The sequence below is a fragment of the Somniosus microcephalus genome, chromosome 3 (genome assembly GCF_052327205.1).
Source record: "Somniosus microcephalus isolate GS21.2 chromosome 3, FLI_Smic_1.0, whole genome shotgun sequence".
Classification (NCBI taxonomy): Eukaryota; Metazoa; Chordata; class Chondrichthyes; order Squaliformes; family Somniosidae; genus Somniosus; species Somniosus microcephalus.
The window spans coordinates 166,312,560-166,337,926 of record NC_140989.1 but is presented as its reverse complement, the minus strand read 5'-3'; the positions used below and the strand labels follow the sequence as shown (position 1 = coordinate 166,337,926).

General features: G+C 49.6%; 1 protein-coding gene across 1 annotated transcript in view; it reads left to right on the top strand.

The window, feature by feature from the left end:
• LOC147121528 (metabotropic glutamate receptor 1-like) overlaps positions 1–25,367 on the top strand; it is a 564,257-nt gene that overhangs the window by 514,183 nt on the left and 24,707 nt on the right. Inside the window, exons 4-6 of the mRNA XM_085977873.1 lie at positions 10,546–10,792; positions 22,055–22,223; positions 22,502–22,628. Of these exons, the coding sequence (XP_085833999.1) occupies positions 10,546–10,792; positions 22,055–22,223; positions 22,502–22,628 (543 nt within the window). The remainder of the gene's footprint in view (positions 1–10,545; positions 10,793–22,054; positions 22,224–22,501; positions 22,629–25,367) is intronic.

Below are 25,367 nucleotides of genomic sequence, written 5' to 3'. Positions count from 1 at the left end.
AGTCCGGAAGGCTGCAAAGTGTTTAATCGGAAGATGAGGTGCTGTTCCTCGAGTTTATGTTGAGCTTCCGTGGAACAATGCAAGAGGCCAAGGATGGTGAGGTCCGAGTGGGAATGGAGCGGTGAATTAAAATGACAGGCGACCGGAAGCTTGGGGTCACACTTACGGACTGAACGGAGGTGTTCCGCTTAACTCATGTCGGCTGGGTTTCTCAGGCCTCGGAAATCCTGGCAGGTGAAAGGAGGTGAGAAGAGCTATATCCATTAAGTAAGTGTCTTTATAGCACTACTTGTGGACCAGGAGGTACAGGAGTGTTTCCTCCAGGCCCTACAAGCTTACCAGTAAACCCCTTCCCGGGATCTGTCTGCTCCCCACCCCGTGATCGGACCCCCCGACCACCAACTGCTCCCACCGACCAAGGCCTTCCCGATCCCCCTCGCAATCGGACCGCCCCTGCGATCAGAACCCCCTCTCCCCGATCACCATCTTCCTCCCCAACTGTGATCAGGCCGCGCCCCCCCCCTCCACAATCACAATCTTCTCCCCCATGATCTCTCCCACTCCCTCACCAACCCCCCACCCCCGCCGCTCGAACTATCTGCTCTCTGCTTGGCTGTGCCTTGTGCGCTAGGCTTTTCCACCCGACAAGTAACCAGCCTGTCAATCAGGCTGACTGTGGGCAGGAATCCTACAGAAAATAATTACCTGCAGGATGTTCGGGAAATCCCTGCTTCCAGGTTCCCCGTTCCTAACTCCGCCGCCCCACACCGAACCCTGAAGATGAGATCAGGACCATTAACTCTCCCATTGAAGCCCTTCCCTCTAGTACATTAACTCTCCCATCAAAGCCCTTCCCTTTCCTACATTGGGCCGTATTTTCCGATCCCTACGGGTGGGTACGCGCTGTGTACACACCCGTAGGGACATTGGAAATGCCGGTTTCAGGCAGGCGAAGCGCATGCGCTGAAAACCGGCATTTCCGATCTGTCAAGAATGCTCCTGACAGATCGGACACCTGCCCTGGAGCAGGGCCTCTGTGGGGGGGGTTCCGCTTTCTGGAGACTCTCCGCCCGCTGAAAACCCTTAGAAATCTTACGCCTGGTAAAAGCAAGCGTAAGGCCTGCTTTTACCAGCATTAGAGTTGAAAAAAGTTTTTTTTTTTAATTTTCACTCATTTATCATTTAAAAATACTTTAAAAAAAGGTACGTTTATTTTTAGCCCTGTAAAAAACTTTAATTATTTTTTTCAAAAAATTAAATTTTGTTGAAAATTCATTGTAATTTCAACTCATTTTAAAAATGTGATTTTTAAATTTATTTCATGTTTTACAGTGTTTTGGGGGTGATCTCCATTCATATATTTGACAGGTCTATCTGTCAAGTGTATGAAGGGAGATTCCCCTCTTTGATTGGCTCCCCATGGCCCACGTGATCCCAGGGATGCTTGCGAACCACATGCGCCTCTGGGATATGTGGACCCTGCACATTTCGAGTTGGAGAAGCCCAGGAGCGGAAGTGTCCGGACCTCGGGAGCCCTCGGGTAAGTCCGTAGATTTTTTCCAGATCGGAGGCCTCCGCACGTGGGAAGCCTCCAATTGGAAAATACGGGCCATTAACTCTCCGATTGAAGCGCTTCCCTCTGGCACACTAACTCTCCCTATCTATTTGTAGTTTGATTAACCCCTTTTTGCCTCTATTACTAGTCTGGTAGTTTATTACAAACACATCTCACTCTTTTCAGAAAGAGGTTTTTCCTGATATATGTTCTAAATTTAGTTACTCCCTTTACATACAGATTGGTAAACAGGGCCAGGAACAAAATGTTCCTTTCTGTGGATTATTGAGCAAAACTAAATGTTTTTCTAAGTGTGATGTCCCAGTGCATTTTATAATCTGAATGTAACATCTGTAGGTTTACTTTCCCTTGTTCTAGCTTTCTATTAACCTTTTAATCACTTTGCCAGATTGGACATTGACTGTGATGTATATACAGTTATCCCAGAATGAACCGTTAGCCATTCCTGTGTGAGTGCTGTTGTACCAGCAAAATGAGGGCAAGGTTACATTTGACAGTTGCCAGTCTGTCACTCAAATTATCCTGCAACTCTGCACTTAGGGATCAATTTTAAGAGCCCATGATACGTGCTGCTATTAAAACGCATTTGAGATATGAGTTCCCCAGTGAACAAGGCTCTGAACATCAGCTCTCAGGAACATAGGAACAGAAGGAGGCCATTCAGCCACTTTAGCATGTTCTGCCATTCAATTAGATTATGGCTGATCTGTATCTTAACTCCATCTACCCACCTAGGTTCCATAATCCTTAATACCCTTGCCTAACAAAAATCTATCAATCAGTTTTGAAATTTTTAATTGACCCCCCAGCCTCAACAGCTTTTTGGGGGAGAGCATCTCAAACAATGGAGCACCTCCTCGAATGCCCACTACTACCAGAGCCATGCAGACCTAAAGATCAGAGGGACTACAACTCTCGAGCTAGAGCCTGCGTGGAGCAGTGGCGAGGGAAGGTGTAGCGACACGACTCGATGACGGGGAGAGCATTCCAGATTTCCACTACCCTTTGGAGAAGTGCTTCCTGATATCACTGCTGTGAAAAGCCTAGCTCTAATTTTAAGGTTATGCCCCCTTGTTCTGGACTTCCCCCACCAGAGGAAATAGTTTCTCGGGGGCCTTCATTTTCAGAACACCCTTTCATATGGGATCTTATCAAACACCTGCTGAAAATCAGGGTAACTCTTTTTATTTTTGGCCAGCAATTTGGATCAGATAACATTCCACCAGTTTTTCATCCTAGAATCAGTCAACCCCAATTTCCAAAGTTCTCTTCAGAAATGAACCTGATTTAAAATCTAGTATTACCAGGGCCAGTGGCATTCCAACCCTGAATTTCCTGTATTTATGTGCACAATGCAGTGGGGGTAAGTTAGAATGAGAAATACAAGTCACAGCTGCTGCCAAGATCAGCTGAGGCTGGCAAAAGTGGGGAGCCTGTGAGCCTGAAGTTTGCTGAAAGTTTAATTACAGAAAGAAAGAAAGACTTTCATTTCTATAGCACCTTTCACGACCTCAGGATGTCCCAACGCGCTTTACAGCCAATGAAGTGCTTTTAAAGTGTAGTCACTGTTGTAATGTAGGAAATGTGGCAGACAATTTGTGCACCACAAGCTCCCATAAACATCAGTGCGATAAATGACCAGATAATCTGTTTTAGGTTTTGATTCAGGGATAAATGATGGCCAGGGCACTGGGGAGAAATCCCCTGCTTTTCTTTGAAATATTGTCATGGGAACAAGGTGAATTTCTTTTTAATTTGAGACCACCAGGCTGCTGAGGGGTTCTCAGGAGCAGGTATGGCATTCTCTATGGGCCTGGTCTTGTGTGCCATTATCTTAGAGGAACAGCACAAGAATGAGGAATGGAGATTGCACTTTACAAGATCTTACTCCCCAGCCCCCAGAGAATATACATGTAACAGGTTCCTAGTAAGAAGATGTGTATACAAAGAGATTGCTCTATCAAAAATGCAATAGTAGACTTAGGATTGGCAACGCTCCAGGATTGTCTCCAGGAATTGAAGATTAGTCTCCAGGCCACTGCTACGACCAACCAGGGAGAAAAATCATTGGGGCATTAAAAGATATTGGGGTGAAATTCACTAACGCTGGAAAACGAGCACAGGCACCTCAATGCGAGAGATGCCCGCACCTGTTAAAAACCAGGCAGCACAGCAACTTGATGCTGCCCGCTAACTACCATGATTGCCACGCACAGACTAGCGTTGGACGCACTGCTGACAGGCTGTGCACTTAGCAGGGGGCAGAAGTTCGCGCCACTGGAGCTAGCCTGCTCCTCTTCAAGGCAGTCTGCACCTCTTAAAGTTGAGCTGCTTTCTTCAGATAAAACAATTAAAATTCCTTCAGCACTAGGCAGACTGCACCTCTTAAAGGTGAGCTGCCTTCTGCTGATCAAAAGTGCTACAAGTGCTTCAGCACTAACACAAATGGCTCAACAGACCAGGGAAATGGCAACCTGCGTTTCGGTCGTAGCACTCAAGCTTTGTACAGAGTCAACACTGGAAGTGAGGTCCTCTATCCCTAGGGGGCCCTCCAGAAAGAAGGATATGGGACCATATCACCGAGGACGTCAGTGCCAGCAGTGTCGCCCCCACCACCTTGATCCAGTGCCCAAAGAAGTTTCATGACCTCAGACCACTGGTCAAGGTCAGTGAATGCATCTTCAAAAGCCGTCTCCTACCAACTGCACCACCAGCCTCGCACACTGTTCAATGCAGGACTCTTCCCCATCACTCATCTACCAACAATCTGTACCAAACACGAGGCACATCTCCCATTCCTAGCTTCACCTCATCCCCTTGGAGCAGACTGCGCTGCCCATTCTTGGCAGGGGCATGGCTGAGCTCTTGGCCAGTGGCAGGGCTGAAAGGATACAAGACGCCGGTATCCTCGACCGTTATCCTCCTTCTCACATCCCACTTCCTCCTCATCCCACAAGGTGCACATGGTGTAAGCATGCAGCTCTTGCTTTCCCCCCCCTCCCCTCACCACAACTCTACCCTTGTGCCTTCCTCATTTCACACACCCAAGAAATCCAGCCCACCCAGTGGTTGACCAAGAAGAGGGAGAGGAGAGTGAAGAAGAAGAAGAAGAAACACCATCACTTGATTTCACACTCCCAGTTACCAGCTCCTCGAGGTCGTCCTGCCAGGCCCTCTGCAGTGTCCCCCACTGAAAGTCAGCAGCCTTCCACCAGCCATGCTTCTGTCATTGGGGTAGCACTGCGTGACATCACTAGGATAGGCAAAGGCACACGAAAGACAGTCACTAAGTGAATGGGTGATTTAGTTGATTTTTCTGATGTAATATTGTGTCCCTTTAAGAAGCGCTGGCAGTGGATCCGTTGTGCTGCTGCACGCACGTTCTTCCCTGTGTGGTTTGGAGAGGACGACGACGTCCAAAATCACAGATCGTGCGTCAATTCAGGCGTTGCATGCTGATCGACATCACAATCTGGATCATTTAAATATGGGAAGCGAGCGCAGGCAACGGCAACATTGCCAACCTGCCCAAAATGGTGGCGGCCATGTTCCGTGCAGGAAGCGAGGCAGCCAGCATTTTTTCTTCCAAACTGGGCTTAACAGCCGGCGCTAAAGGCTCCAATTTTGCAGCCCTAGTGTTTTTTTAATTTTCTTTGAACACTTCAGTTTATTATTTATAAAAATATTGGCGATGAGAAAAAAGGCTGTCTGACTGATAGTTAAGAGTCATCCAATTGGGTAATTTAGAGTCTGTTCACTTTCCAATTGGCGTGGGAAGGTGGTGCGCCGTGAGAATGAACGTGTTGGGTCACCAATGGCAGGAGCCTGGGGACGTGGCGATGGAGGCCATGTGGTGAAACCCCCAAGAATATATTCAACCGGAGTTGGCAACCTTTTATCTGCTGCATGAGGACCTGCAGCCGTGGTCATCTGGCTGCACACTGCTTTGTCTGTGGCTATGAAGATGACAAGCGCACTCAAATTTTATTGACACAGGGCCATTTCAAACCGCCACGGTTGATCGCTGTAATATTGTGTTGTACTGGCATCTGATCGTCAGGCAACTGACTAACTTTACAGGAGATCTGGGAAATTCATCCCCTTTGGCATCACAGCAAGGCAACTTCTAGATAGGGCCATCCAGTTTTACGGTGTTGTTGGCTTTTCCATAAATCATGGTGCAATCAATGGCACATTGCTTTGTGAGCTCCTACAGAAAACCTCTTTCACTTCACGTGTGACAGCCTGCAAAGGATTCATCCAGGGTTTGTCCCACCTGGGATTCAGCGAGGGTTTGTCCCACCCGGGATTCATCCAGGGTTTGTCCCACCCGGGATTCAGCCAGGGTTTGTCCCACCCGGGATTCATCCAGGGTTTGTCCTACCCGGGATTCATCCAGGGTTTGTCCCACCCGGGATTCATCCAGGGTTTGTCCTACCCGGGATTCATCCAGGGTTTGTCCCACCCGGGATTCAGCGAGGGTTTGTCCCACCCGGGATTCATCCAGGGTTTGTCCTACCCGGGATTCATCCAGGGTTTGTCCCACCTGGGATTCAGCGAGGGTTTGTTCCACCTGGGATTCAGCGAGGGTTTGTCCCACCCGGGATTCAGCGAGGGTTTGTCCCACCCGGGGTTCAGCCCGGGTTTGTTCAGCCCGGGTTTGTCCCACTCGGGATTCAGCCCGGGTTTGTTCAGCCCGGGTTTGTCCCACCCGGGGTTCAGCCCGGGTTTGTCCCACCCGGGGTTCAGCCTGGGATTGTCCCACCCGGGATTCAGCCGGAGATTGTCCCACCCGGGATGCAGCCAGGGATTGTCCCACCCTAACTGACTTCATAAAACAAAATTATAATTAAAACTAAATTAAAACAGTAACTCCACTTGCAAAGGCTAATATTGGAAAGGAGCTGGGGATGATTAACGACCGTTCGCCAAAACCGGATCATCAACCCACAGCTGTCACCAATAAAACTCACCATCTAATAGAAGTCATGGCAACTCTAAGTAGGCCATTGGCCAGGCCATGTTTGGAACATTAGAAGCAGTTTTGGGCACCCTGACTTCAAAAGGATATTTATTGATGGATGAGAGAACACAGGAAAATGACAAGGATGGTTCTGGGTGCAGGGCTCTAATTTCCAAAGACTGATTCAGATAAATCATTGCGAGAAAAATTAATTGAGAGAAGTGCTGGGTGGAATGAATAATGTAGATGTGAGCATGTGAGCTGAAGGACGACCCTGTATTTATCCAGCTCTGAACCGTGTCCCTAAGTGTTTCACAACCAGATAATGTTTTGCTCACACGTCTATGAGGCATCTGTGGGCTGTTTTTCTCTGCTGAAGGTGCTACATAAATACAAGGTGATGTTACTTTTTGAAGTGCTGTTATGTAGACAAACATGTCCAGCAGTTTGCCCACAAACAGCTCCTGGATGATTCTGGAGTTCCCCAGAACTAAAGATTAATCACTCATGCGAGCAACCCAGGAGAAAAATGATGAGCAGCATTTTCTTCACGGGCTTCGCTCCGGCTGGACTCACAAGGGACAGCTGGGGTCCTGATGTTGCGCACTCGCATGAGTAAAACCACTGCAATGGATCAAGTGGGTTCTGGCGCCCAGTGGATTGTGGGTATACTAGCCGCCATTATTGACCATTTGCCGCGAGGATTAGCCTGTTGGACGATCAGCGTGGGGGTGGGATGGTTGGAAGCGGGAGGTCATGTGATGAAGCCTCCCGGAATATGATCCAACCAGAGTTGGCAGCCCTATAGACAGCAAATGAAGGATGATGAGATAATCAGTTTGGCGGTGTTGGTTGAGGGGTGAATCTTGGCCAGGACAGCGGGAGAACTCCCCTGCTCATCTTTGACTCATGCCATGGGATCTTTTACATCCACCTGAGAGGGCAGATGGGGCCTTGGTTTAATATTTCATCCGAAAGACGCACCTCTGACAGTGCAGCTCTCCCTCAGTACTGACACTGGAGTGTGGGCCTAGATCATGTGCTCAAGTCTTAGATTGGGGCTTGAACTCAAGACCTTCAGAGGTGAGAGTGCTACCAACATGAGCCAAACTGGCGGTATAAAGTAAATTTTGATAAGCCTCCACCTTGCCGAGCCTCATGTTGTGCCAGCACATGATAGAGGTGTTTAAAATCATGAAGGGTTCAGATAGAGTAAATAAGAGAAACTGTTTCCAATGGCTGGAGGGTCGATAACCAGAGTGCACAGTTTTAAGGTAATTGGCAAAAGAATCAGAGGCGACATGAGGAAAAACTTTTATACGCAACGAGTGGTTCAGATTTGGAATGCGCTGCCTGATAGGGTGGTGGATACAGAGTCAATAGTAGCCTTCAAAAGGGGAATTGGATAAATGCTTGAAGGATAAAAGATTGCAGGGATATGGGGAGAGAGCAGGTGAGTGGGACTAACTAGATCGCTCTTCGAAAGAGCCAGCGCAGACTCGATGGGCTGAATGGCCTCGTTCTGTGCTGTACTATTCTATGATTCTATGTCAGAATAATTTGGGGAGTGTGTCACAACATTCTTATATGCACTAACTATGAGAACCTGAGTCCTCACAAAATTTACCCTTTTAACTAGAGGTTGGAACATAAAATTAACAGTCATCAGGCAAGGCCAGCTTCTCTAGTCTCTCGACATACTGAAGTCCCTTATCCCTGGTATAGTTTCCCTTGGGCACTCATTGGAGGTTCTACGGCTCTGTTAATTTTCTGTCTCCTTGTTAGCCTACTTCACACATTCAGTGTTGTGAAAATGCTGCTATAATTGGTTGTGATTTTTTGATAAATCGCTCAGAAGAAAGGAATGTTTAAGTAAACGTTCTTCTACTACCTACTCCTGACTCGGAACCATGCCCACCGGGAGCACAGACTGACTATCATAGACTGCGTAGACACATTTTCCTGAAGTGGGCTCCTGAGGGGGTGGGGGAGAGAGTGGGGCTGCAAGAGTTAAATTATGATGACAGGCTGCATAGACTTAGCTTGTATTCCCTTGAGTTTAGAAGGTTGAGGGATGATTTAATCGCTGTGTTTAAAATGTAAAAGGGATTCCTTGGGGTAGATACAGAAAAACTACTTCCTCTGGTAGGGGAGTACTGAACAAGGGGGGATAATCTTAAAATTAGAGGCAGGCCGTTCAGGAGGGAACTCAGGGAGCACTTCTTCACACAAATGATGGTGAAAATCTGAAATACTCCCTCTCAAAAGGCTGTGGATACTGGGGGTCAATAGACTTTTGCTGGGTAAGGTTATTAAGGGTTATGGAACCAAGGTGGGTAGATGGAGTTAAGATACAGATCAGCCATGATTTAATTGAATTGCAGAACAGGCTCGAGGGGCTGAATGGCCTCCTCCCATTCCTATGTTTACTCCCTGATGTCTATATGTGACATTTTGCTAACAGCAAAGAGACACGAACCTACACTGTGCGTTCACTGACATTGAAAATCACAGGCTGGAGTGCATAGTTTCTCAATGTGCAGTACGCCACTGCTGAAACTGACCCTTTCCCCTAATTTCCTGCTTCTTTCAATTCGATGCAAGTGAACTTAAAATGAAGAGGAACAAGTAATGCAGACATTTCTATACAGAAAATCAGCTCCAGCAGCAGGGAACATTGCAGTCAGTCAGAAACTACAACACGATGAATCACAAAGCTAACCACTGGAACAGCTGTGCAAGTAATTTACCTTCCATTGTCATTCTCTCTCTATTTCTCTGTCTGCTTTTCGATCTCAGTTTCAGCTTCCAAATTGTAGAACTATTTGGCATTCATTTATAAACAAGCTAATTCAGGATTTTACTAATCTGTGCGAATCTGAGTGAATTACATAGAATTACATAGAATTTACAGCACAGAAACAGGCCATTCGGCCCAACTGGTCTATGCCGATGTTTATGCTCCACACAAGCCTCCTTCCACCCTACTAACCCTATCAGCATATCCTTCTATTCCTTTCTCCCGCACGTACTTATCTAGCTTTCCCTTAAAGGCCTCTATGCTAGTCGCCTCAACTACTCCATGGGGTAGCAAGTTCCACATTCTATCCACTCTCTGGGTAAATAAGTTTCTCCTGAATTCCCTGTTGAATTCATTAGTGACAATCTTATATTTATGGCCTCTAGTTTTGGAGTGAGGGCACAACTAAAACGGCAGTACCCCTGAACTCAAACTTACACCAGAGAAGAGGCACATGATCAAACCCCCTTGAGAAATTTCAGGTTTGCACTAGATATACGCCCAGAAACTCCCATAAGTGATTCCTGCGTCCCCTATGATCAAGAGTTTACCATTGCTGCCCAATATCTGGTCAAACAATAGTGTGACCTGGGGGCTGTAACAGTGAAACTCCTCATTGTGTGTACTGAATACTGTAATCTGGCACACGCCTCCACGCACATTTCTCCTATCTTCCAAAAGGCGGACTGGTAAACACCTTATTGAGACAAGGCCAACTGTAAATGGGAGTAATGTCCTTGCATTTCTCATCCCTCTTTATATCCAATAGAATCTGTCTGAGGTTAATATAGGAAGCTAGGGCCTGTGCCAGGATGATGTATATCAGAAATACGGTGCATGCTATTCTGTGCAACATCTTTCTCAGTTGTGTATTCACTCTGCTCTTTCCAGTCTCAATCCCCTAGTTGACTACATCTATCTCCATAGATTGGAGTGTACTAACGCTAATGGAACGGACTGGTTTGTGATGAAATGTGGAATGATGCATTGTGAAGAAGTAACTGTCAATCATTGTCTCGCCCATAAAAGAACAGCAGACCAGATGGAATCCATCTGCGAAATTACCAATGACAAGCTTGGCATCCTCAAATCACTCCTTTCTAATTTACCTTGTCTTCCCTTTGATTCTTAGGGGGTGTGTCGATTAAAAATAGTAAAATCATTGAGTAAAATTGTCACTGCTGAAAACCTGTTTCTCTTCTCCAGGGAATGAAAGTCTGGCAGAAAATTATGTGCAAGACAGCAAGATGGGTTTCATCATTAACGCCATTTATGCCATGGCCCATGGGTTGCATGATATGCACAAGGCTCTCTGTCCAGGTCATACGGGACTGTGTGATGCGATGCAGCCTGTTGATGGCAGCAAATTACTACAGTTTATAATAAAGACTTCATTCATTGGAGTTTCTGGTGAGGAAGTGTGGTTCGACGAGAATGGAGATTCTCCAGCAAGGTAACACTATCACAAAAAGAAGTTTCCAATGTGCTATTTGAGTTGTTTATTTGATATGTATTATTTGAGGGTGCTTATTGGGACCTATTATTTGCGGGTACGTATTTGGGGTGTATTATTTGGACATATTATTTGGGGCTTTTTATTCGGGGCTTTTTATTCGGTAGGCCACACTGAGACTCATAGATACAATTAGGGGATATTCGAGGTAATTCTGTGACCCTGCACTCGCAATAGGCAGCTGAACTCACAAGAAGAGTCAGGGCTACATTTTGACTCTATCTGTAACCCACACTTCCTTCGAGAACAGCTTCCCTGCTGGGAGTACAGGACTGCCCCTACTGACTGTTCAACCATCTATCTGGTATTTCTGTCATCACCCATCAGTGATGGTTGCACCTTATTCTGTAACAGTCAGAGCAGCATCATCCAATGGAAATCGCTGACCAGCCACAGGTGTGGCTACGGCGACACCGTTTTAGCCACATGAACTAATTTTAGTAGAAATGGCTTTGCACACACTCACACAATACGGGTAAATGTACTTCACTTGTGTATATTTACTTAACAAACATCTACCACCATTCAGTAACCAAGGAAGTAAAGAACTCACAGGGATCAAAAAACACTCGCACACTCTGCTTTTCATCTTACCATTTTACCAAAAACATACAAAAAGGTTAAAGTTCACATGCATACGCTGTGCAAATATGAGTATTGAGAGAACAGACCCAATGATGGTGTCTATCACTCAAATTTCAATTTACTGATCAAAAATGCAATTAGCCACAACTGGATTCCCAATTAGCCATATGTGGCTAGTGACTAATATATTGGGCAACACTAAGCTAGAGGGTGGAGACTGTTTGCTTTCTACGGTCTTCCACTCTCCTCTAACTCCTCCTACTTCCTTTTCCCTGATCTGGGAGCAGACTGTTGTTCCTGATCACTATGTGTTGTGCACTCACCTGTACTGGGACTCATCGTGATGGTTCCCAGGATAAAGGTTATCACCACGTAAGATGCTGCAGGCTAACTTGCAGCAAAACCTTAAGAGAATAAAATTCGTTCATCCAATTAAAGTCAAATTCCTACACTTAGCCACTGATTCCATCCCCCTCCCTGACCACTGTTTGAGACTGTTCGCAACTTCAGCTATTTGACCCGGAGCTGAGCTTCTAACACATTATCCTCTCCATCACCAAAACCGTCTACTTCCACCTCTGTAATTTCGCCCGTTTCTACCAATGCCTCAGCCCATCTGCTGAAACCCTCATCCATGCTTTTGTTACCTCCAGACTCGACTATTCCAATACTCCCCTGGCCAGCCTCCCATCTTCCACCCTCCGTAAACTTCAGCTCATCCAAAGCTCTGCTGCCTGTATCCTAACTTACATCAAGTTCTGTTCATTCATCACCCCTGTGCTCATTGTTCAGCAACGCCTCAAATTTAAAATTCTCATCCTTGTTTTCCAATCCCTCCCCCTCCTTAACTCTGTAACCTCCTCCAGCCCTACAACCCTCTGAGAAGTCTGCATTTCTCCAATGCGAGCCTCCTGTGCAGCCCCCTTCCTTCGCCCCCACCATTGGCAGCCGTCCCTTCAGACATCTAAGCCCTAAGCTATGAAATTCCCTCCCTAAACCTCTCCGCCTTCTCTCCTCCTTTAAGACACTCCATAAAACCTACCTCTTTGAACAAGCTTTTGCTCATCTGGCCTAATATCTCCTATTTGGTTCGGCGTCAAATCTTGTCTGATATCGCTCCTGTGAAATGCCTTGGGGCATTTTACTATGATAATGGAAGGTGTTGGTGTTGTCAATCAACGTCACTGAGGTAAAGTACCTAGTGGTGAAAAATTCACACTCTGCAGTGCCTCCCATTACTAAAGGTGCATCATTCTGCTTGTGGCAATTATGAGCTGTGATGCTTCCTCATTTCTTCCCGGGCATAATCTTAAAACCCCTTGGTGTTAGAGGTGGCATTCCACTCTTGTGCTTTGAGAAACTGGACTTCATTTCAATTGCCACTCACCTGTCAACTTCTATTTACACACACTTAGGTCTATGAAATAGGCCAGTTAGTTTAACACCTAGGGAAGGGGAATTTTGGTATCTTTAATTAAAGATGAAACTATTAAACCTCTAGATGAAGAGAAATTAGTTATAAGCAGCCAACATGGATTTCAGAAAAGAAGATCGTGCTTGAGAAACCTGATCGAGTTGTTTGAGATGGTGACAGATACGGTAGATGGGGGAAATGTTGTGTACATGGACTTTCAGAAAGCATTTGGCAAGGAATAACGCAGGAGTCTATTGGAGAACAACAACAACTTGTATTTATATAGCACCTTTAACGTAGTAAAGCATTCCAAGGCACTTCACAGGAGTGTTATAAATAGAATTTGACACCGAGCCACAAACGGAGAAATTAGGACAGATGACTAAAAGCTTGATCAAAGAGGTAGATTTTAAGTAGCGTCTTAAAGGAGGAAAGAGAGGTAGAGAGGCGGAGAGGTTTAGGAATGAAATTCCAAAGCTTGGGGCCTAGGCAGCTGAAGGCACGGCCGCCAGTAGTTGAGCGATTAAAATCAGGGATGCTCAAGAGGCCAGAATTAGAGGAGTGCAGATATCCCGGGGGGGGTTGTGGGGCTGGAGGAGATTACAGAGCTAGGGAGGGGCGAGGCCATGGAGGGATTTGAAAAGAAGGATGAGAATTTTAAAATCGAGGCACTGCTTAACCAATGGAGGTCAGCGAGCACAGGGGTGATGGGTGAACGGGACTTGGTGCGAGTTAGGACACGGGCAGCCGAGTTTTGGATGACCTCAAGTTTACGTAGGGTAGAACGTGGTAGCCCAGCCAGGAGTGCGTTGGAATAGTCAAGTCTAGAGGTAACAAAGACATGGATGAGAAGATTAAGGGGTATGGAATTAAGAGGAGGTAGCAAGTTGGATTAAAAACTGGATAGAAGGGAGGAAACCGAGGGTAGGAGTTATGGGCAGTTTTTCAGTGTGGTTGGAAGTATGATGTGGAGATGCCGGTGTTGGACTGGGGTGGACAAATGTGAGAAGTCGCACAACACCAGGTTATAGTCCAACAGCTTTATTTGAAATCACAAGCTTTCGGAGTGCTGCTCCTACGTCAGGTGAAGTGAAGAGATGCATATAGATTTATATATGCTGTGCCTATATGCATCTCTTCACTTCACCTGACGAAGGAGCAGCGCTCCGAAAGCTTGTGATTTCAAATAAAGCAGTTGGACTATAACCTGGTGTAGTGCGACTTCTCACATTGGTTGGAAGTAGGTAGCGGTCCACAGGGTTCAGTTCTGGAGCCACTCCAGTTCACTGTGTATATCAATGATAAACTCACTGTGGAAGAAGACTGATATCCTTAAAATGAATACTGCCCAAGGGTACCTATCAATGCTAATATGGACCCTCAATAATGCTGCGTTGACAAGATCTTCATGTTTCCATTGTTGACTGACTAACCTCAGTTTGAAGAAATTGAAAATGACAAGAAGTAGGAGACATTATATAGAATTACATAGAATTTACAGCACAGAAACAGGCCATTCAGCCCAACAGATCTATGCCATTGTTTATGCTCCACAAGAGCCTCCTCCCACCCCTCTTTATCTCACCCTATCAGCATTACCCTCTATTCCTTTCTCCCTCATGTGTTTATCTAGCTGCCCCTTAAATTCATCTATACTATTTGCCTCAACCACTCCCTGTGGTAGTGAGTTCCACATTCTCACCACTCTCTGAGTAATGAAGTTTCTCCTGAATTCCCTATTGGATTTCTTAGTGACTATCTTATATTTATGGCCCCTAGTTTTGGTCTCCCCCACTGGACATGGGGAAGCTCCCCTGCTCTCCTTCGAATAGTGCCGTGGAATCTTTTGCATTCGCCTGAACATATTGGCGGGGCCTCAGTTTAACGTCTCACCCGAAAGACGGCATCTGCAATAATGAAGCAGTCCCTCTGCTACACTAAAGTGTCAGCTTGGATTATTGTGTGTGTACTGTGTTACTGTGTGTGTACTGTGTTACTGTGTGTGTACTGTGTTACTGTGTGTGTACTGTGTTATTGTGTGTGTACTGTGTTATTGTGTGTGTACTGTGTTATTGTGTGTGTACTGTGTTATTGTGTGTGTACTGTGTTAATGTGTGTGTACTGTGTTAATGTGTGTCTATTGTGTTAATGTGTGTGTAGTGTGTTATTGTGTGTACTGTGTTAATGTGTGTGTACTGTGCTAATGTGTGTGTACTGTGTTATTGTGTGTGTGTACTGTGTTAATGTGTCTACTGTTATTGTGTCTACTGTGTTAATGTGTGTGTAGTGTGTTATTGTGTGTGTACTGTGTTAATGTGTGTCGTGTTAGTGTATGTAACATCTTGTGCATGTACAGTGTTAATGTGTGTAGCATTTTGCATGTGTACTGTGCTACTGTATGTGTAACATGCTATTGTGTGTGTAAAGTGTTAATGAGTGTGTAGCATGTTATTGTGCGTGTACAGGGTTAATGTGTGTTACATGCTATTGTGCATGTGCAGTGTTAATATGTTAATAGCTTGTTACTGTGTGTAGCTTGTTATTGTGCTTGTACAGTGTTAATATGTGTGTATCGTGCTATTATGCGTGTACTATGTTGCCATGGATACTAGCCCTGAACTGTGGCAGAAATAAAATAAGAGGCACTCCAACCCACCCACTCAGCAATACATTCACAAAACATCCTGCTAGCAGAATCCGAGGTGGCCATAATTTCCAGCCACTCCAGGGAGCTGGTCAGCACTTGTTGGCCAATGCCCAGCTTCCTCAGACATCGGAGAAGTTCCAGCAGCCAGAATCAAACTTTAAAAGGATTGAGCACCCAGTCCTGCAATGTAAACACTTTTGTCTCATGTTAACTTCCTGAGCCTATAGAGAGACTTGGCTGCTTTGATTCAAGAGAAAAAAGTGATGTTATGTTTTCTGGTCCTTTCCTTCAGTCACTCTGTTTGTGTGAATTGAACATTCGGGCTAATTATCAGTTAGGTTTCATTCCAGATGTAGCTGCACATTTTATCTCCCCTCCTCTCACTTCTCTGATCCAATTATCACCCAGGAACGTGTTTGTCTCACACCTACATCAGACGTCCTGTGAAATCTGAGGCAGAAACCGATATTGTTGGAAACACTCAACAACAACAACTTGCATTTATATAGCACCTTTACTGCAGTAAAATGTCCCATAGTGCTTCACAGGACTGGTAACACAACAATTGACATCGAGCCACATAAAGAGATATTAGGACAGGTGACCAAAAACTTGGTCAAAGAGCTAGGTTTTTAAGGAGCATCCTAAAGGAGGAAAGAAAGAGCTGGTCAGAGTTGTGAGTGTGCACCTTGGGTTGGATAAAGGCTTGATTAGCCGAGAGGAGAAAGAAAGACTTTGTAGGAGTCTACGTACTCCTAGCAAAAAATACTGAACTCGGAGAGGTTCAACAGAAAAGGTTTAATTCTTGAGACTGCATGTTGAACACAAAATGGTGTCAGAGCCTACACCAAGTCCGACTGCCTTTAATCAGTCCACAGCTTCGACCGCTCCTCCCCCGCTCTGGGCTTAACTATGTTGCAGATCGAGTTTCTTAAAGGTGTGATCCTTCTTAAAGGCATGACGCCTGATTTATAGTCTATGGACCGAAAAGCGGATTGTGTCCTTTCTGTGGTCGGTACGCCACACAGCTCCCCCCAGAATCCACTAGTAGGGAGTGTACGAACCGGCGTGATGGCTTGATGGCACGGCCGGAACGGCTCTTGGCGGTTGGTGTCGGGAGCGGGGCGGTCGGACGCGTCGGGCTCTTAGGCGGTCTGCCCCGCGGTGGGGGTTGGCCCACTTGAACGGGTTCGTCAGGCTCTAGGTGCGCCAGCTTGAGCCGGTCGACCGACACCTTGTCAGTTCTGCCGCCCACTTCGAGGAGGAAGAACTTGTTCCCCGTCTGGAGTACCTTGTAGGGTCCGTCGTATGGGGGCCGTAGAGGTCCTCGGTGGGCATCATGGCGCACGAAAACAAATTTGGCCATGTGCAGGCTAGGTGGTACATGGGTTGCTGGTTCGCCGTGCCGGCCGGTGGGCACCGGAGCGAACTGTTGTGCTCAGTTGGCGAAAGCGCGGCGTTGCTGGTCAGCCGACCAGGGGGTCGTGGCGGTGGGCAGGAACTCTCCGGGTACGCGCAGCGGCTGGCCGTACACGAGTTCCGCCGCCGAGGCTTGCAGGTCTTCTTTGACCGCAGAGCGTAGGCCAAGTAGCACCCACGGGAGGCGGTCGATCCAAGCCTCGTCCTCGAGGCTGGCGTGGAGGGACGCCTTCATGGACCTGTGGAATCGCTCGCACAGTCCGTTGGCTTGGGGGTGGTAAGCCGTGGTGCGGTGAACAGCCACCCCGAGGTTTCGGGCGATGGCAGCCCACAGATCAGAGGTGAACTGCGGGCCTCTATCCGACGTCATGTCGGAGGGGACGCCGAACCGAATGACCCAGGTGCCGATGAACGCCCTCGCGATGTCGGCGGTGGTGGTGGACGTCAGTGGAATGGCCTCGGGCCAGCGGGTGGTACGGTCCACGATTGTCAGCAGGTGCGTGTGACCTTGTGATGGCGGCAGTGTGCCGACGAGGTCGATGTGGACGTGGTCAAACCTTCTTTCTGGCATGGTGAACTCCTCGAGTGGGGCTTTGACATGCTGGTGGATTTTGGCACGCTGGCAAGCTATGCAGTATCTGGACCAGACGCGCACATCTTTGCGCAGGCCGCGCCAGACAAATCGGTTGGCCACCAGTCTAATGGACGCGCGGGTGCCGGGGTGTGAGAGGCCGTGGACGATGTCGAACACCCGTTTTCGCCAGGACGCCGGGACTATGGGGCGGGGTTGCGCCAAGGAGGTGTCGCATTTGACTGTGATGGCGGACGGGCCGCAGGTGACGTCGGTCAGTCGCAGCCCTGGGAGGGTTGTGGGCGCGGAGAGCAGATCGGGGTCAGTGCGTTGCTCCGCTGCCAGTTGAGCATAGTCCACTGCCAGGTGGGCGCCGTGGACGGCGGGGCGGGATAGGCAGTCGGCCACCACGTTGTCTCGACCGGAGACGTGCCGGATGTCCGTGTTGAATTCGGACACCGCGGCGAGCTGGCGTCGTTGCCTGGCTGACCACGGGTCCGCAGATTTCGCCATCGCGAATGTCAGGGGTTTGTGGTCGACAAACGTGGTGAAGGGGCGGCCCTCCAGAAGAAATGTAAAATGGCGGACTGCCAGGTACAGTGCAAGGAGCTCGCGGTCAAAGGCGCTGTATTTGGCCTCCGGGGGGCGCAGTTGGCGGCTGAAAAAGGCCAGCGGTTGCCAGGCCCCGTCGACCCACTGTTCGTACACGGCACCGACCGCGTGGTCGGAGGCGTCCGTGGTGAGTGCCACCCTGGCGTTGGGCTGTGGGTGAGCGAGCATGGTAGCATCGGCGAGCGCCTTTTTGGTCAAGTCGAAAGCGGTCAACATGTCCGCCGACCACTCGATCGCCATTCTGTCTTTCTTACCCCGGAGGGCTTCGTATAGGGGCCGCATGAGGGAGGCCGCTCTGGGAATGAAGCGGTTGTAAAAGTTGATCATCCCCAAGAACTCCTGGAGGCCTTTGATGGTGGTAGGCCGGGGGAACTGCTGGACGGCTTGCACCTTGGCGGGCAGGGGAATGGCTCCGTCCTGCATGATGTGGTGGCCGAGGAATTTGATCCTGCTGAGGCCGAATTGGCACTTGGCTGGGCTGATGATGAGCCCGTGCTCACTGAGCCGCTGGAACAGGGTGCGGAGGTGCTCGATGTGTTCCTGCTTGGAGGAACTAGCTACCAGGATGTCATCCAGGTAGACAAAGAGGAACTTCAGGTCCCGGAGGACCGAGTCCATGAGCCGCTGGAAGGCCTGGGCCGCGTTTTTGAGGCCGAAGGGCATTCGGAGGAACTCGAATAGCCCAAAAGGGGTGATTATGGCCGTCTTGGGAACGTCCGTGGGGTGGACTGGCACCTGATGGTAACCGCGCACCAGGTCGCCTTTGGAGAAGACTGAGCGGCCGGCCAGTCTAGCCGAGAAGTCTTGAATGTGCGGTATGGGGTACCGATCCGGCGAGGTGGCGTCGTTTAGGCGCCGGTAGTCCCCGCAGGGGCACCGTCCCCCGTCGGGTTTGGTGACGATGTGGAGTGGGGAGGCCCAGGGGCTGTTGGAGTGGCGGATGATGCCGAGTTGTTCCATTGTGGCGAACTCGGCCCGCGCGATCTCCAGCTTGGCCGGGTCCAGCCTGCGGGCGTGGGCATACACCGGTGGGCCTGATGTGGGGATGAAGTGTTCTACCCCGTGCTTAGCAACTTTCGCGGAGAAGGTCGGGTTGGTGAGGGCTGGGAACTCAGCCAGGAGTGCTGAGTAGTCGTCCGTTGAGCGGGCGCGGCACTGCCACGCCATTTCGGCGGGTTGGGGGGAGGCCATGGCGCCCGGGATAGGTGACATGGTGTTCATGTCCACGAGGCGGCACCGAGGCATGTCGACCAACAGGCCGTGGGCGCACAGGAAATCCGCACCGAGGAGCGGGGAGAGCACCTTGGCGGTGATAAACTCCCAGTGGCAGCGGCGGCCTGCAAGGTCGATGGTGACGGTGCGGGTGCCGTACGTCCGGATGTCGGTGCCATTGGCGGCAACCAGCGCAGGGCCGCGGCCGCCTCGCTGGATCTCGAGGGCGGACGCGGGGATGATGCTGCACTGCGCACCCGTGTCGCATAGGAAACGGCGTCCGGAGGCGCTGTCCGTAACGTACAGCAGCGCGCCTGCTTGCCCCGCGGCCATCGTGTAGGCCGGTGTGGGGACGGTTGGAAACGTGCAGGGATGGCTGCAGCGGTGGGCCCGTGCGCCGAACTGGGTATGGAAGTAGCAGTAGCCCTGGGCTGGAGGGCTTGGGGGACGTGGGGGCCTCGTGGCCGAGCTGTGTGGCCGCGCGATAGAGGGTGGAGCGTGCGCCGACGCTGCGGAGGCCAGGTCGGGGGTGACGGCATGGTTGGAGCCGGCGGACAGTAGCTTATCGGCTTCGTCGGCCAGGACCTCGAGGTCCGTGAGGCTGGACGCCACGATCGCCGGGCGGATGCTGGGAGGTAGTTGGCGGATAAAGAGCCTGCGGAAGAGGGAGCCGGCCATCTTGGGGCTTAGATGGCTGAAGGCACGGCCACCAATGGTGTGGCGAAGGAAATCAGGGATGCACAAGAGGCCAGAATTGGAGGAACACAGAGTTCTCGGAGGATTATAGGGCTGGAAGAGGTTACAGAGATAAGGAGGGGTGTGGCCATGGAGGGATTTGAGCACAGGGATAAGAATTTTAAATTCGAGGCATTACCAGATTGGCAGCCAGTGTGGATCAGCGAGCACAGGGGTGATGGGTGAATGGCACTTGGTGTGAGTTAGGACAGGAGCAGTAGAGCTTTGGATGAGCTGAAGTTTATGGAGGATAGAAGGTTGAAGGCCGGCCAAGATTGGAATAGTTGACTCTGGAGGTTCCAAAGGCTTCAGGGGGTTTCAGCAGTTGATGGGCTGTGGCAAGGGTGGAATAGGTCAGTTAGTACCTGTGGAGACAAGCCTGTCCCTGTGAAATGGTTCTTTTCCCTGTATGTTACTGGTTCAGGTTTCAGTATCTCCTAAGTGGACTGTAAATGAATAGCATTCGATCTTGCATTTCTCTTACATTAACCTAATCACACATTAAAAATCAGACCTCACAAGGCTCAATTTTAAATGAGGTTCTGTAAGGCGAGAGAATGGATCATGTTGTCTTTTCCCTATTCAGTTCAGTATCTTTGTCCCTGATAGTTCTGATATGTATACCAGTCAAAATGGCAATATTTTTTCTTCTCTCTTTATACCAAAATAACTAAACTCAGTTTTAAAAAAAACTGTTAAATCTCTTTTCAGTTTCTTTTTGATCTGAACCAATATTCAGGCTTCCTGTGTTGGTTCATCCTTATTCGAGTTACTGAATGATGGATCACTTTAGCTATTCGATGCACTGCGGAAGGGGTATGCCTGGGCATGAGGCCTCATAATTCCTTGCTCTGGATTGTGCGTGTACGGTGTTAATGTGTGTAGCATTTTGCATAGAATTACGTAGAATATACAGCACAGAAGCAGGTCATTCTGCCCAATTGGGCTATGCCGGCATTCTGCCCAACACCAGCCTCCTCCCACTCTGATTACCTTTTCCCACACTGCCCCCTTATCCCATTATTCCCTTCTACCTCATTCATGCATCAAGCCTTCCCTTAAATGTAGCAATGTTTCATCCACTCCATGAGTGCCACATACTCATCATTATCTATATTAAGAAGTTTGATCTGTTAATGACTAGTTTATATTTATGCCCCCTTGTTCTGGGCTCACCCACAATTGGAAACAGTTTCTCCTCATCCACCCAATCTAACCCCTTCATAATTTTAAAGACCTCTATCGGGTCTCCTCTAAGTCTTCTCTTTTCCAGGGAAAGGAGCCCCTGTGAGTATTATTGGTTAAAGGGCTATGAATACATTCGTATTGAAGCATTAAAACTTCATCCACCCCAGGGATGACTCACTTCAGTCGTGTGGAGAGGCTGGAGAAACTAGGATTGTTCTCCATAGATGAGAGAAGGGTAAGAGGAGATTTACTAGAGGTGTTCAAAATTATAAATGGTTTTGATAGAGTAGATAGGGAGAAATTGTTTCAACTGGCAGGAGGGTCGGTAACCAGAGGTCATGGATTCAAGATAATTGGCAAAAGAACCAGAGGGGAGATGAGACATTTTTTTATGCAGCAAGTTGTTCTCACCTGGAACGCACTGCCTGAACTTTCAAAAGAGAATTGGATGCTTGAAATGGAAAATCTTGAAGGGCTATGGGGAAAGAGCGGGGGTGTGGGACTAATTGGATAGCTCTTTCAAAGAGCCAGCACAGACATTATGGACTGAATGGCCTCCTCCTATGCTGTGAAAGAATATTTCATTATCTAACTGGAGAACAAGTCAATGTTTATTCAACAACCTTGCGCTCCCAGCGGGAAGCCTTGCTCAATGAGAGTGCGAGTTAGAGACTTGGCATTCTGGTGCTGTAGACCTCTCTCTCTGTCTCTGGGACCCGCACTCCCGTTGAGTGAAGACCTTCCCCCCCGATGGGAATGCTTCAGAAACCCACACCAAAGATTGCCTGTCCCAGTTAAACTTCTTCTTTGAATTGCCAGGTATGATATTATGAATCTTCAAATTACAGAGAATGGTCTGTATGACTACGTGAACATAGGGACGTGGTACGAAGGGTTGCTGGACATAGATGACAACAAGCTTCAGATGAACATGACCAAGATGGTGCGTTCTGTCTGTAGCGAACCCTGCACAAAAGGACAGATTAAGGTGAGTTCAACTAGTGCTTTTGCGGCTTACTGATGAAAGGGTCGGGGCTGTTGGATTCCTTCTGAAGGTCAACCAACTCGCTGAGATTTGTTATCACTTTCTAAACATTCGGCTTCACTTCCATTCAAAGGGACACAGACTAAAGGAGTTCTGTCACTCGGTTGCTGATGAAAGATCACGTCCTGAAAAGTTAACTCTCTTTCTCTCTCCACAGCCTGCTGAGTGCTTGCCAGCATTTCCTGTTTTTATTAAAGGGATTCTCTGTTCCCTATCTGTAGGTTATTCGGAAGGGAGAGGTGAGCTGTTGTTGGATCTGCACAACGTGCAAAGAGAACGAGTACATGCAGGACGAGTTCACGTGCAGGGCTTGTGAGCTGGGCTGGTGGCCTAATTCTGACCTCACAGGTAACAATACCTTTAGGAAATTGGCCCGAGATTCAGGCAATATCATCACAATGAGTTATCTCAGGAGGGTGTAAAAGATCCCACGGCACTATTTCAAAGAAAAGCGGGGGAGTTCTTCCCAATGTCCAGGCCGATATTTATCCCTCAACCAACGTCAGTAAAACAGATTATCTGGTCATTATCACATTGCTGTTTGTGGGAGCTTGTTGTGCACAAATTGGCTGCCGCGTTTCCTACATTACAACAGTAACTACGCTTCAAAAGTACTTCGTTGGCTGTAAAGCGCTTTGGGATGTCCTGAGGTTGTGAAAGGTGCTTTTTAAATGCAAGTCTTTCTTTCTTTGTGTCCTGAAATTAGGGTATGTTCCACAATTTAGTGCAGACCTTTGCACAACCCTGAGTGTGTGTTTCGGTAATCAGCACGCCCGCTTCACTCAATAGGTGCGCACCAGAATTCTCGACACCTGTTTCCGACACACAAAGTTCTGTACTGAACTGTGGCATTTACCCCAGTTTTCAGATGAGTAAATAAAGGATTTATTTTACATGGACTTTGTAAAAGGTGTTGAGACTGTGCGTCTTTAATCTTTCTCTCTGCTTTTTATCTATATATATAAACGGATACTTCTGTCTATCTGTCTGTCCTTCTGTCTGTCTGTCTGTCCTCGGGTATGCGTCTGTCCGGCTATGCGCTCGAAAGTTACAGAGCGTACCTACGCGTGCGTTACGTCGAAAGAAAGCTTACCTTTCCGAAACCCTGGTAAGCATATTTACGTTTCGGCCGGACGAAAATCGCGCCCGCGGTATCCGAAAAACCTTCAACATTCCGCTCATTAGCATCTCATTATCCGCTCATTAGCGACAGAGTGACCTCGAGGTTGACCAGTCGGACGCCGGGTTGCTGGCGCGTGCGGCCGGGCCCTCCTACGGTCGAGTGATGGGACGATTGACCAATCCTACGCTTTGGTGACCTGACGGTCGACCAATCGGTGCGTGTGTGGGCGGGCCTTATCGTTCTGAACCGAGGTGAGTAGCCGCCATCTTGCTTCCATTCTTTTTCCTGCTTTCTGCGTCTTTCTTTTCAAATATACATTTCCAGCAAAATAAAATTGCTTTTATTAAATTGTTTTAAAAAAAACTTCATTCATTTGTAAATATTTTCTCTAACCTGAAGATTCTTTTTCCTACCTTTCCCCGTTTTTGTTAGGCCTCAAAGCCTGGGCCTTTCTTGCCCAGCCAGGCCCCAGCTAGGTAATTGTCCCACGGCTTCTGCTAAGCTCCTCAGCCCCCCCCCCCCCCCGGTGTCACGTTACCCGGGGGCAACGGATTTCAGCCACGAGGGTCACGAGGGTCAGGTTGCGCGCGCAGCAGGAGCAGCTGAGACGCGGCATCTCTCTCTGTTCCCCGCTCGGCTCGGGCGGGGGGGGGGCGGGGCTCTCGGGAGTGTGGATCTCGGGCGGGGCTTGGTGAGCGGGAAGTTGCGCGCGCAGCAGGAGCAGCTGAGACGCGGCGTCTCTCTCTCTTCCCCGCTCGGCTCGGGCGGGGGGAGCGGGGCTCTCGGGAGTGCGGATCTCGGGCGGGGCTTGGTGAGCGGGAAGGTGCGCGCGCAGCAGGAGCTCTCGGGTGGGGCTTGGTGACCGGAAAGGTGCGCGCGCAGCAGGAGCAGCTGAGACGCGGCGTCTCTCTCTGTTCCCCGCTCGGCTCTGGCGGGGGGGCGGGGCTCTCGGGAGTGCGGATCTCGGGCGGGACTTGAATCCAGCTCGGTAGGGCGGGGCTCCGGAGAGCGGGGAGGGCGGGGGGGCCGGTGCTCGGGAGATCGGGCCTCCAGAGTTCGGTGCTTGGTTGGGGGGGGGCGAGCCTCGGGAGATCGGGGGGGCGGGGGCCGAGCCTCGGGGGGGTGGGGCTCCGGAGATCGGGGGGGCCGGGGCTCGGGGGGCGGGGCTCGGGAGATCGGGGGGGGCGGGGCTCGGGGGGGGGCGGGGCTCGGGAGATCGGGGGGGCTGGGCTCGGGTGATGGGGGGCGGAGATCAGGGGGCTCGGCGACTCTTCCCCCTTCCCCCCCTCCCCCCCCTCCTTCCCTCCCCCTTCCCCCCCTCCCCTCCCCTTCCCCCCTCTTCCCCCCCTCCCCTTCCCCCCTCCCCTTCCCCCCTCCCCTTCCCCCCTCCTCCTCTTCCCCCCTCCTCTTCCCCCCTCCCCTTCCCCCCTCCCCTTCCCCCCTCCTCTTCCCCCTCCCCTTCCCCCCTCCCCTTCCCCCCTCCCCTCCCCCCCTCCCCTTCCCCCCTCCCCTTCCCCCCTCCTCTTCCCCCTCCCCTTCCCCCCTCCTCTTCCCCCCTCCCCTTCCCCCCTCCCCTTCCCCCCTCCCCTTCCCTTCCTCCCCTTCCCCCCTCCCCTTCCCCCCCCTCCCCTTCCCCCCCTTTCCCCCTCCCCTTCCCCCCTCCCCTCCCCCCCTCTTCCCCCCAGTCGCTCTCTCTCTTCCCCCCCAGTCACTCTCTCTCTTCCCCCCCAGTCGCTCTCTCTCTTCCCCCCAGTCGCTCTCTCTCTTCCCCCCAGTCGCTCTCTCTCTCTCTTCCAACAACAACATGCCCTCGAAAAAGCCTCGGCACCGCCGGGCACTTCAGCTAGTTGATATATATTTTGTTCCCTGATTTTTTTTCCCCTTCCCCCACCCTCCTCACAGTGCCGACTTTTACTGGGGTAGTGGTTTCATGGTCAGCAGCTGCACAACTGGTCAATTTTCAT